This window comes from Oryzias melastigma, unplaced genomic scaffold (assembly GCF_002922805.2).
Source record: "Oryzias melastigma strain HK-1 unplaced genomic scaffold, ASM292280v2 sc00359, whole genome shotgun sequence".
Lineage (NCBI taxonomy): Eukaryota > Metazoa > Chordata > Actinopteri > Beloniformes > Adrianichthyidae > Oryzias > Oryzias melastigma.
The window spans coordinates 46390-59653 of record NW_023416957.1 but is presented as its reverse complement, the minus strand read 5'-3'; the positions used below and the strand labels follow the sequence as shown (position 1 = coordinate 59653).

Genomic DNA, 13264 nt, shown 5'->3' with positions numbered 1-13264 from the left:
TGATCTTCTGGTTTGACAGACTACTGAAGTCTGTGGTGTTCTGTTGGAAGATTGTCCCGGGTTAGGGGCACTCCATCACTCTGGCTGGATGTTGTAGAGGCAGGATTGGTGCGGGTGGGATCCAGGTACACTGCAGGACCACTCTTCAGCTGACCGTCAGGGGGTCTATCTCTGAAGCTGCCCTACCACATCCACTCACCATCACGTCAGGCCAGGGTGACAAAACACACGCCTTCCAAACGAAGACACAGGAGTTAAAAGGGACTGACGGGTGCAGGCAGAGACCTGCCAACCTGTTAGAAGACCAGAGCAAGCTCAACACTTGTACCCCTATTAGAAAGGCTTACTAACCTTTACACATAGAAAGACGAGAAAAAAGATGCTTGGAGAACTTTAAGGTGATGTATCTGAGGCCTCTCCTGGTGATTCATTTAACTCTTGCTCCATGATGTCATTAAGAACACTGAAGTTGGAAGTTTTGACAGGAAGTTTGCAGGTAATACCCAATATTGCAGATTTTGAATGTCGTTATCTAAAAAACTTCCAACAAAAAAGGATGAATGGACTTCCCAGCTCTTCACTTCAGGAGATCAGCAAATATCTTAGACTGAATGAAAGAGCAGCAGCAAGCACACTGGAAGAAGAGTTGTTCAGTGTAGTAACCCACTGGGATAGACTGACGAGGTCAAGTGTAGAAAGCTGGAATGTTAGGGTAGGAAGTGAAATGCTGAGTCTGAGGAGACTGGTGATGTGTTTGAGATGGAGCTGGAGAGGAAGGTGTGTGCTTCTGCAGGAACTGTGATCTGTGTTTCTGTCTCAGTATAACCTACTTACAGATGTCTATCATGTGATTGGGATGCTATACAAGTTTTTGTTTCCTCTCTCAATACCCCAGGTTGCATGTGAGAGAAGTTTCCCCACTCTCAGTTTTGTTAAACCAGGCTGTGTAGTACACTGCAGCAGGAGCACTTGGAGCATTCAGCAGACCTCCTACTCTGGATCTTTTTGGTGTCTTTCAGTCTGAATATCCACAAATTACTTAGGCTACAGCGACTCCTGCTGGTATGAGTCAGCATAACTGCAGATACATTTGATCATTTTAGTATCTCTTCCCCAAGGATTTACTTTTATAATGTTAACCCTCACATTCAGTGACAAATTGTTCAGAACAGACTTATAAATAACAGGTTACTAAACCATGTATTTCTAAGACATAATTTTTTTTTTTAATTAATTTATTTTTAGCATCTTGACATTCATTTGAACAACAGCAAAACTTATACAATAGAAAATAGTCCTGAAATCAGACCGGAAGTTTTACTTCTCTTCTTATCGGGGGGAACAATCAGACTGCAGGGTGAAGTCATGACTGAAGTGACTGAGACTCTCCGTGAGATAGGAGAGGAGCCCACGTCACTAACTGGAGTATTCAAGTCACAAGTGTCTTCATGTGTAACCTGGGTCGCTCACTCAGGCACTTCCTGATGTGTCTCCTGTTACAACGTATGACTGTTCTGTGTTCAGTCTGGAGGATATGAGGAAGATCTGGGATGGGATCTAGGCTCTAGAACCCTGTTGATGACTTGCAGGTGTAGTCCATCTTTTTCCCCATCCGGCTTGACGTTAACCGTCTGGCCAGGCTGAAGAACAGGTAAAGGTCGTGCTGAGTGGCACCTGTTGTAGAAAAAATGGTATGAGTCTTTAGTTTGGCGATCCTTGGCCCTGACAGCATCAAGATCATCTGAACTGGAACACAGCTGATTCAGCAGGATCAGAATTGTGGTCCTGATTAAGAAACACATACTGATTACCCAAGTTGTCACATGTTGACGCATGGTTAAGAAACCCTCCTTGTCAAAAATGGACTTTGTGCGTATGCCCAGCTCGTCGGTTCTTGAGGTGTTGGCTGTTCCACTTAAATCAGGGAGTTTAAACTGGCTGATCAAACCATGGACACAAGGGGGAGGTAACTACTAAGAACAAACCAAACTTAAACACATTAACCAAAGAAACAAATTACTCGTAATTTTGATATTGAACAGAAAGAGAGCTAAACTCAGGCCTAAGAAACAATTTCTTCTTGGCCTGCTGGTGGGATCACATGGAGATGATATTGAGGGGGCTGTGGAGTGTATGACGGACTACCCACATTTCTGTGTGGACATGGTGGTTACGGTCAGGTCAGTCAAGTGCTTCGTCAACAACAAACCTTGGATCACCAAGGAGGTTTAGGCTGTCCTGAACAAGAAAAAGCAAGCATTCAGAAGAAAAGACAAAAATGCAATGGAAGAAACACAGAAAGAGGATTGTGTTGAGGGACTCCAAGAGAGCATACAGCAAGAAGTTGGAAGAAAAACTGAGGAAGAACAACATACGGGAGGTTTGGAATGGAATGAAAGCAATCCAAGCTGCCTGCCGTAAAGATGAGACCACAGGGGAGGGGGACACTGAGAGAGCTGATGAATTTAACACATTTTTCAATTGTTTCAGTCACTCTTTTACCTCCAGCTCTCAACTGCCAGCACCAAACTCTCCTGATCATCAGCCTGTTGCCCCTCAGCTTCTTCCTCCACTGTCCTGTACACCGGGGCCTCCTATCCACAGCTCGGTTCCCCCCTCCCAGCCTCCACCCTTTAGTGCAGACCAGGTGAAGAGAGAGACTCCATCCCAGCAAGACTTCTGGACCGGATCAGGTGTCTTCAAAGCTCCTGGAGACCAGTGCTACTGAACTGAGTGAACCATTACAGCAGATCTTCAATCTCAGTCTTCGTCTGGGAAAAATTCCTTCACGATGGAAAACGTCTTGTTTAATCCCCGTTCCAAAGAAGCGTGGTGCACGTGACCCAAGTGACTTTAGGCCAGTTGTTCTCACCTCCCACATAATGAAAACCTTTGAACTGCTGGTGCTGCATACTATGCAACCACAGATACAGGACAAGATGGATCCGCTACAGTTTGCATTTAAAATGAGTGTGGGTGTTGATGATGTTGTGCTCTACCTTCTCCATCGTGCACTCTCCTACCTGGATGTGGGAGGGTGTGCTGTGAGACTGCTGGTTTTTTATTTTTCAAGTGCTTTTAATACAATACATCCCCACCTGCTCCAAACAAAGCTGACCACCATGGCTGTTGACCCCCACCTCATCAGATGGATCATGGACTACCTAACTGACAGACCTCAGTTTGTTAGGTTGGGGAGAAGTATGTCATCAATGGTCACCAGCAGCATTGGTGCCCCACAGGGAACTGTACTCTCACCTCTCCTTTTCACTCTCTACACTTCTGATTTTTGCTATAACTCTGACACTTGTCATTTACAAAAATTCTCCGATGACACAGCAGTGGTAGCATGCATTAAAGAGGTGGAGGAAGGGGAGTACAGGAATCTGGTGAAGACCTTCATGGAGTGGAGCCAAAAGAACATGCTTCACCTCAACATCCTCAAAAAAAAGGAATTGGATTGGACTTTTGACCGGGAGCTCCATCAGTCCAGCCTATCGACATCGAAGGAGTGGGGGTGGAGGTGGTCTCCACATACAAATACCTGGGTCTGGAACTGGACAACAAGTTGGACTGGTCGACTCAGATGCAGTGCGTTTATGAAAAAAGGCCAAGCAGAATGTACTTCCTCAGGAGACTGTCCAGCTTCAACATCTGCCTAAAGCTCCTACCCATGTTCTATTAATCAGTCGTTTCCACCAGCCTCTCCTATACCATTGTGTGCTGGGGAGGCAGTGCAAGGAAAACAGATCTCAAGAAATTAAACTGACTGGTCAGGAGAGCGGAATCCATCATCGGGGTGAGTCTGGACACAGTGGAAGCAATGGTGGAACAGAGGACGGCATCCAAGTTCAGTGATGAACAATAACAGCCATCCTCTGAATCCTGTCCTGGCCAATCAGAGGAGCTCCTTCAGTGAAAGGCTGCTGTCTCCAAAATGTTCCACTGAAAGGCTGAGGTTTGTCTGTCTGTCTGTCTGTCCTATCTATCTATCTATCTATCTATCTATCTATCTATCTATCTATCTATCTATCTATCTATCTATCTATCTATCTATCTATCTATCTTTCTATCTTTCTATCTATCTTTCTATCTTATCTTTCTATCTTATCTTTCTATCTAAGCTAATTCAATGAAACGGTCAAATTAAAAGAATAAACTCTTTGGTTCTCCTCATCTTCTTCCAATGAAATCTTCCAGGAAGTTGTCCTGCTCCTCCCACTGCCACATCTCAATCCGGCCAACAGAAACGCAGAAAAAGAATTATACGAAAGGAAGAAAATCAGATGAACTAAGTGTTTGGACAAATCATTAAGTTAAAGCTGCCATAAAGCAAAATATGTGTGCAATGTAAATATATTTTCTGTAATTAAATAAACTACAAAATGAAAAATCTGTGCAAAGAAGTAACTTGACTAAACTGTGGGGCAGTAGATCCAACCATCACAAAAGTGATGAAATGACATACAGTGTTCCCATAATTATTTATGTTTCTAACTCAAGATGCTTGTATGTAGTTTTTGAGTCTGGAGGTGCTGCGGAGCCCCCTCAGGAGCGCAGAGGGAGGGGCGTTCCTCCCTCCCTTGCATGGTGAAATGGCATCAGATGACTTGAAAGAAACCCTGATATGTTAAGATAATCCTGGAGAATCATTATCATTTGCAGCAGTCACACAACATTAATTTGAAGGTTTTCACATGGGGTTGTACCTGCCTGAGGTGGCCTAAAGATGGTGCCAAACAGACAAGCTCTCCAAGAGGGTGCTACCCATAGACTGTATATAAGAATTTTTACAGTCTATGGTGCTACCACTACATGGACTCCATGGGGAGGGGAATAGAATTTTCTGCTCTGTTTTGTAAAGATTTTTGTCTCATTTCCTCCATTGTATCATTAGTAGTTTAACCCACTAATTCTAAAGTCTCCAGGTGTGTAGTAATGGCAGGTGAGTTATTTGAGTTCTTTCCTAAGTTACAACTTACTTTAAGTTTGTTAAGTTGACCTATTTTATGGGCCCCTTTAAATCAAAAATGAAAGTCTGTGCTGACCAACTGGCTCCCATCTTCACCCGAATCTTCAACAGCCACCTGGAGGTGTGCATGGTCCTTGCTTGTTTCAAACACTCCACCATCATCACGATCACGAAGAAGTCCCCTGGTTTTATTTGTTTCTCTTTTTTGTATTTTGTTTTGTTTCTGATTATAAAGTGCTTTGAGCTGCTTACTTTGAGCTTATACTGTCAATGCTAATGCACGAGGACTACAAATGTTTTCTTCTTCTACCGTTTCCTTCAATGGTCCACAAGGTAAGATGATACTACTGACATTTTATTAAACCAAGTAAAACAGACACAAATCCATATCATTATTATTATTTCTTATGAAAAAAAAAACGAATTCACTAATTAGTGAAATGGGCTGCATGCAGGACCCACTTCTGCATTCTGTATTTGACTGCTTGGTCATTTCCGGTTGGGGCAGTGGATCGTTGTTGATGTGGACATAGTGGAGTATTTGGACTTTAAAAAATGTTTTATGGAGCTACCAAGAGTCAGTATAAATCATGTTAGGCACATTGTTCTTCTGTCTAGCAAAAAATGCAAAAAGGATTCAAATTGTATTTGGTGTCCTATAAAGCAAACTTTGAAGTTAACTTGCGAAGGATGATGTTATTCACTCGTATTTATGTGTGACCCAAAAGCTGATGGAAATTCATGTTGGTGACACGTTATAGATACAGCCAAGATGCAGATTGCTGCATTGTTTCATGTATTTTAATTGCATCCAAAGCTAAATGTTGTTACTGGTCGCAGTATTCAACGAAGTCCCGTGAGCAGTCATGCAGCTGCAGCCGCAATCACGAACCATTTGGAGCATTAACCCGAACCGTAATCCTAACCTTAACCTTTCCTCCAGGTCCGTGCAGCCAAGAAAACAAGTTCAGAACTGACTATAGTATTAAGAAAATATCACTTGAATACCATTGTTACGTTCTCATTTGGGCTAATGCTAACTAGCATGAAAGACACGTCTGATTATCGCTGTCTTTATGACTTGTTAGTTGTGTTCCATTTACTCCACTCCAGATTTCTAATCTTGTGTAAATGTAATTTTCAGTTTCAGGTAGAATCAGTCTGAGACGTGATTCTCTTTCCTAAACGTCTCAACACAGATGAAGGTTAGCGCACGCCGCTATCACTCCATGAAGAAGGCAGAGAAACCTCATCATCAGGATCAGTAATCTGAGTCACTTCAAAGTTTGTTTACATATGAAAGGTTCTGTTGAACCTGTTCATTCTATTGGGGTGGAAGTCAGAATCTGCAATGATGTTCAAGCTCTACCCAAATGGGAGCAGGCAGCATGCCAAAAACATCAACTTAGGGGTCCTGAATCAGGGCCCAATGAAATCAGGGTTTTCTAGGCGTTTTGACCTGGAACTGGCGGTACTGGACAGGACCGACTGTAATACAAAAACAGAATGCAGGAAAATATTTTGGTGTAGTTAGTAGAGGAAAGATGCCTTAGAAGAGGTGCAGTCTTCTGCACTGATGTTTCCCCACCTTAAAGAAAAAAAATAAACTTTGAGATCAAGTTTCAAATAAAATAGAAATCTTTATTCACCACATCTGAACATATTGATTTTAATCAGACTACAGATGAAAATAGGGAGGCTTTATTCTACAGAACAGATGGAATCAGGAATGTTCTTTATGGGTGTAATGTACGACAGACATCAGCTCCTGCAGGCCTCTGTGTCTGAGCAGGACCAGAAAAGAACAAGTGTTAGGAGATGATCTTTGGTGTCTGAAGGATGATACTTTTTGTCAACATAAACGCCTCCACATAAAAGCACAGCACTGCTTCTCATCCAACCACCACCGTGTCGTCATCTGGAAACTCATAGTAGGGCACCTCCAGGTTGAGGGGGGCGGGACCTTTCCTAATGCGACCCGAGGCATCGTAGTGTGACCCGTGACATGGACAGTAGTAGCCTCCGTAGTCTCCTGCGTTGGAGATGGGGACACAGCCCAGGTGCGTGCAGACTCCGATGACGATGACCCACTTGGGATTGATGACCCGGTCCTTGTCTTCTTGAGGATCTCGCAGCTCTGCCAGGCTGACAGCATCTTCTGCTGCAATCTCCTTCTCTGTGCGATGACGCACAAACAGAGGCTTACCACGCCACTTGAAGGTCATGTTCTTGCCTTCAGGGATTTCGCTCAGCTTGATTTCGATTTTAGACATGGCCAAGACATCAGCAGAGGCACTCATGGAGGAAACAAACTGAGTGACGACTGTCTTGGCAGCGTAAACGCTCACTACGGCTGTGGCCCCGGTGAGCAGGTAGGAGAAGGCTCTCCTGGATTCACTGCTCTCATTGGACGGCTTGTTGGGGTCCTGCACCTCCGGGCGCCTGTAGTCAGAGAAGTCTGGTATCCTGATGTCTGTGTGAGCAAACCGGACACCCGCCCTGCCTGCAAAGACAAACATCGTCAGTTTTAGTGAACATAAAAATCTGGGCAAACATAAGCGATTAACAACACATCTTTGGATCATATCATACCTCTACTTCCTTCATTTCAGTTACAAAAATAAGCATTTATCACTGAGCCAACTATAAATTTCATCATCTTAAATTTTTTTTAAAGATTATTTTAAATCTTTTACTTTAGGACTGAGCAAGTCAGTACTTTACTGAGCATGTTTGTTCTAGTAAATCTCAATACCTTCAACTACATTAGCAATAAGCTAATTTTTTAGCATTTTAAGCCATCAGAATTTTCAGTTACCGCATTCAGCTCAAATCAATGCTACAGTACTACATTACCCCAGATAATACAAGTGATGGAGTTTATGAGAAGTAGCAGCATTTTTCTCTGTTGGACCCATCTATAAAGTGGGTTTGTAGCACACTGCACCTTTGAAGACCCCCTCCAATGAAAATGTTTTTAAACATGTCTTTTTTTCCTCACAAGGATTTATATGGTCAAACCAGAAGACAAATGAATCTCATTGGCACGAGATTGGAACTCAGGTCCCGGTAAATGTGAGAAAAAAACAGGATCAATGACACAATTTACAATACCATATACAATAATATTCTACCAATACTTGCAAAAATAGAAGTAAATCAATTGTTGTAGGGTTAAAATAAATACCAAATTGTAAAAATACTCAAATTTGAATCAAATTATTCTATAAACATTGCGCACACACAAGGAAGCTCAAAAGCACAATCAGAACACATCAGTCATGCAGAGTGAAGAAACAATTTCTGAGTCTGCTGGTTCTGATGCTCCTCAGCCTCCTGCCTGATAGAAGGGTTGGAACAGTCCATGTCTGGGTGGGTGTGGTCTTTGATGATATTCAGGCCCCTCCCCCTGCATCTTCCAATGTAGAGGTCTGTGGTAGAAGGCGGTCCTTTGAGCGTCTTTGACCACTCTGCAGAGCTTTCCACTCAGCAATGCAGCTGCTGTGGCACATGGTGATGCTGGTGCAGAGGACTCTCTCCAATGCGGCAGAAGCTCTTCAGGGATAAGCTTCCAAGTTCAGCCTGTCACAGCTTCTTGAGGAAGTAGAAGTGCTGGTGGAGCTTCCTGACCAGCTGGGAAGTGTTGGTGCTCCAGGTGAGGTCCTCAGTGATGAGCACTCCCGAGTATTTGTAGCTGGAGACGAGCTCCACTGGTGCTCCTTCCATGTGCAGGGATCGGGCGGGGCACTTGTCCCTCCAGAAATCAACCACCTCCTCTTTGGTTTTTCCACATTGATGCTGAGGTTGTTCTTTCTGCACCAACATTTCTACTTCCTCTCTATACTCAGACTCATCATTGTTCGTGATACATCCTACTACTGCTGTGTCATCTGCAAACTTGACTTTATGACAGCTGGGGTGTCTCGGAAGCAGTCATGTCAGCAGAGAGAACAGGAGGGGGCTCAGGACACAGCCCTGGGGTGTGCATGTGCTGAGGGTGATGGAAGAGGAGATGGTGGTATTAGTCAGGACAGGTCTGGCCCTGGGCTGCATAGCACCCTAAATGAAATGCAAATTTTTTGAAAGGCGGAATCCAGCATGTTCTCAATCAACCAGGTTTCATTTGGACAAAGAACTGCACAATCGTGTTTGGCATTTGTTTTTTCACGATGAAGAATATTTACATAACCCAAGGGAAGAAAAAAACAAAAATATAAAATGACCCTCTCAGCCTCCGTGGGTGGTTTCTCCTCCAAGCTCAGGTCCTCTATCAGAGGTCTGGGAGCTGGAGGGTCCTGCAGTATCTCAGCTGTTCCTGTTCTTTTCTGGACTGAGATGTCTGAGGTTTTTCCAGGGATCTGCTGTAGCCACTCCTCCAGTTTGGAGGTTACAGCCCCGAGTGGTCCAACTACCACAGGCACCACTGTCACTTTCACCTTCCAAGCTTTCTCCAGTTCCTCTCTGAGTCTCTGGTATTTCTCCAGTTTCTCATGTTCCTTCCTCTTGATGTTACCATCACTTGGTACTGCCACATCCACCACAACGGCTTTCCTCTGTTCTTTATCCACCACCACAATGTCTGGTTGGTTCTCCATCACCATCCTAGACGTCAGTATATTAGGAGTGTCACAAAACTCACGGTTCAGATTATGTCACAATTTTAGGGTGACGGTTAGGATCATTGTTTGAATCAGTAAGAAGGAAAAAAAACAGAAAAATATAGTTAAAAGCCTAAAATTATTATTTTGAAAAGTCTCAAAGCATATATTTTATAAAATATTAAAAGTGCTTCAAAGCATAAATATACACTCACACACATATATTACATCAGAACATTGAGCCCATTGAGGCCTATTTATAAAAACAAAATATCTTTGAACACAAACGTGACTTTTCTGATGACATTTACATGTACTGAGACCAAATCTACAAAACAAGGAGAAAGAAGAATGCTTGAAAATAGTTACCTTCAGACACAACACTTTGTCATTTTCCATGAATTTTTAATATTACAGTCTCTAAGGCTTGCACATGAAATCTGGCTATTTTTATCCGACCAAGGTAAGTAGGGACTAGAATTAGGAATCAATTTCCTCTGTTTCGGTCACATAATTTGGACGCTATTGGAAATATTATAATTCACTCGTGAATTTATTGACGGTCCCAAAAAGATGCTGCTGGACATCCGGGCTGGATGTCTGTCGAACATCCAACCTAAAACTAACTTCCCCGTAGTGGCTACCCATCTGCTAGCTTAAAACCTGGGAGAATCCTTCAGCACCGACAGACGGAGCCACGTTTTACCCCCTAAACGCAGCTTTCTGAACGCAGACATCCACAGATGTTAAACAACATCCATCATACCGAGGAAAAACGCCCGCTGAGGCTAACAGCGTACTCACCGTTGATGCTAACAGACACAGCAGGCCCGGTCTTCGGGCTTTGACCGCTCAGCGACTCGCGGCACAGGAACGGCTTCTTGGTGTCCAACAAGACCTTTTCCCCCTTTACAACCACGCCGGGGACCAGCGCTTTCAGCGGCCCCGCCACCGTGAAGGCTGTCGCCTGCATGTACGGGGAGAAAGCCCCTGAGCGGGCAGCCAGCGACATCATCTTCAAACACGGCCACAAAAAACGACCTTGTGTGTCTAGTCTACGTACCGCACGCAGGAACTTTACGTAAGGACGTAATGACGTAACATCCATTATACAACCAATAGACCAATGAGGTTAAGCCAATGATGTTTTTTTCATAAACTTTATTGAACATTCCGTCAATTTACAAATGTTCACATTCACATCAACATAAAACATTAACAAAAGCAGGGAGTTAAAATGTATGTGTAAATTAAAAAAATGCAGTTCTTTTAAAAGATTAAATGTTCTTGAAGCCTTCAGATTTTCACATGTTCTATTGTTTTATAAAATGGCTTAAGGTCCAGATAAAATACATTCAAATATAGTTGTGAATTTTACCATTTACATTTGTGAATATGAAATTTCCCAAAAATAATAAACAATTGAATAACAAATATTAAATTATTGGATAAATCGCTAGATTCGGCATGCAGGCTTCTTACTTTTTTTGTCATATTTTTTTATTGTCAAAATGTAGCACATGCAAAAAATCATGCAAGACACTCCAAGTAATGAGTGAATTCTGAGAATGACAAAATAACGAATTTGAACTTGCCAGGGGGTAACAAAAAACAGTAAAAAAAATAATGGAAAAATAAAACAATTTCTTTGTGAAAAACATAAAACACTGATATTTTGTTAGCATACTTAGATTTATGAATGTAATATTTAGCCATAATTATCAATAAATTAATCAAATATATTTTTTCAGAATTAACCTTTTCTTGGAAAAAAAAAAACAGAAAACAAAAACATGTTTTTAAAACAACTTATAATTTGAACATAGCTGTGTAGCTATAAAGCATGTAAAGTCTTTCCAAAATGTGCACGTGAACGTAGAATACCAGAAACATGGGGCACAGTTTCAGATGATGCACGGCAAAAAAGAAAAAAAAACAGTTAAAATCTGTATCTTTTTCAAACTTTGTAAAAAAGTGCTTTGGGGGGTAACATTTATGAATAATTGTGATGGAGATTTCCTTGATCTTATTAGAGACCAAATATTTAAGGGACATTGTCCATACTTCATCCCATTGTATCGTATGACCAAATTTAGGAGATAACGTGGGTTCAGTTATAATCTCGTTTACAAACAGTGAGCGAATGTTTTGGGGATTTTTACCTTTAGAAAAACTAATTTTTCTACAATACGCATCTGTTAGTTTGGGTGGAGAACATGGCAACTTAAGAGTGGAAGTACAACAAAGCAATTTGACACCACCAGGGATACATCCTATGACCAGACAGATCATACGTGGAAAGAAACTCGTTATATGTCATTACATTTCCATGTGGAGTTCAGGCTTTTTACTGTTGTCCAAGATGCGTAAAGAGTGACGCCATATTGGACTTGTATAAAAACAATGAGACATGGTTTAGCAGACACAGTAAAATGACCATAAAATACTTAATTTTGGTCCAATTTTAAAGAGGAAAAGCTCTGATCATCAGAAAAATAATTCCCAGGTCGTGGTAATAATGTTTCTGTACAAAGTGCAACAAGCGTAATTTCTAACTTTTTTATAAATAAATAGGTTATTATCATTGACGTGAAAAACACAGCCCTTAACATCCGGTTTGATTGAAATGTCCTACCAGGTTGTATTGTTTCCTCTCATAGATTAAATGTCAGTATTACTCCTGCATAATGATCCACAGCTGATTCCCCAAAATCCTCTGGATGATATTAAACCAGTCGTGGATTATTTCACTACAACCCGGTCATAGTTAGATGAAGGTTACAGGAACTTCACTGAATGCTGCTGGTTAGATTCAGATTTTCTTCTTCTAATTGATGCTAATGCTAACACTAGCTTTCCACGACGTGGATCAGCAGAAGATATTTTCTGTCCAGTTAAAGTTGATTATTTCTGAGTTCACAGTATCATTAAAAACAGAGATAAAGTCAGACAATTTCAACGTGTCTGACAATAAAGAAAAACTAATAACTGTTGTGTTATTTTCTGATGTAGCTCCTCTTTGCTGTTGTTCATAACCGTGTCTGATCCTGCAGGATAATAAAGATAAACAAGGATCAAAATCATTTGTGACCGTCAAAAATATTTAAGGAAATTATTATTCACACGTAATTTCTAAAATGTACACGGCTAGAGCTGAACTTTTGTCTTGGCCGCTCTTATTTTGAAAACTGAAAATATGTGGCTTCAGCAACACTTAAAATATTTGCTGTGCCACTTTATAAACATTCCTATTTTTACAATTACCCCTTGAAATACCCTGAAAAACAACAAATACATCTGATTACAACAACTAAATGTAGCCTGGGTGCAGTTAAAAGACGCGCGGTCAACACGCAGCAATGAGCATCTTGGCTGATCCTATGAAATGAGGACAACATGAATTTTCATCAGTTTTTGTGCTGATTGCACTTAAAACACATGTGAATAACATCACGCAAAATAGAACCTGTTAGAATAAAATCTGTCAGCGCGGGGGGAACCCTCTCCCCCCGCCTGCTCCTTCCTGCTCCCATCCATCCATCCATCCATTTGCCTGACCGCTTCTTCCCTTTTGGGGTCGCGGGGGTGCTGGAGCCTATCCCGGCCACTGATGGGCGAAGGCGGGGTTCACCCTGGACAGGTCTCCAGTCTGTCTCAGGGCCTCAATCACACACACATCCACTCTCACATTCAC

The 13264-nt window shown here is 42.0% G+C and overlaps 1 protein-coding gene across 1 annotated transcript; it reads right to left on the bottom strand.

The window, feature by feature from the left end:
• Positions 1-6592: 6592 nt before the first annotated feature.
• LOC112141911 (cytochrome b-c1 complex subunit Rieske, mitochondrial) lies at positions 6593-10664 on the bottom strand. Its single transcript, XM_024265117.2, has 2 exons — positions 10375-10664; positions 6593-7475 (listed from the first exon to the last, which is right to left on the bottom strand). Exons 1-2 carry the CDS (start codon positions 10583-10585, stop codon positions 6865-6867), a joined length of 822 nt encoding a protein of 273 aa, XP_024120885.1. The 5' UTR covers positions 10586-10664; the 3' UTR covers positions 6593-6864.
• Between the last annotated feature and the right edge of the window lie 2600 nt (positions 10665-13264).

Coding starts and splice junctions, on each gene's coding strand:
- LOC112141911 (XM_024265117.2), bottom strand. CDS start 10,585: ATGATGTCGCTGGCTGCCCGCTCAGGGGCTTTCTCCCCGTACATGCAG. Junction 7,476..10,374: donor TGTGTCTGTTAGCATCAACG/GTGAGTACGCTG, acceptor TTGTCTTTGCAG/GCAGGGCGGGTGTCCGGTTT.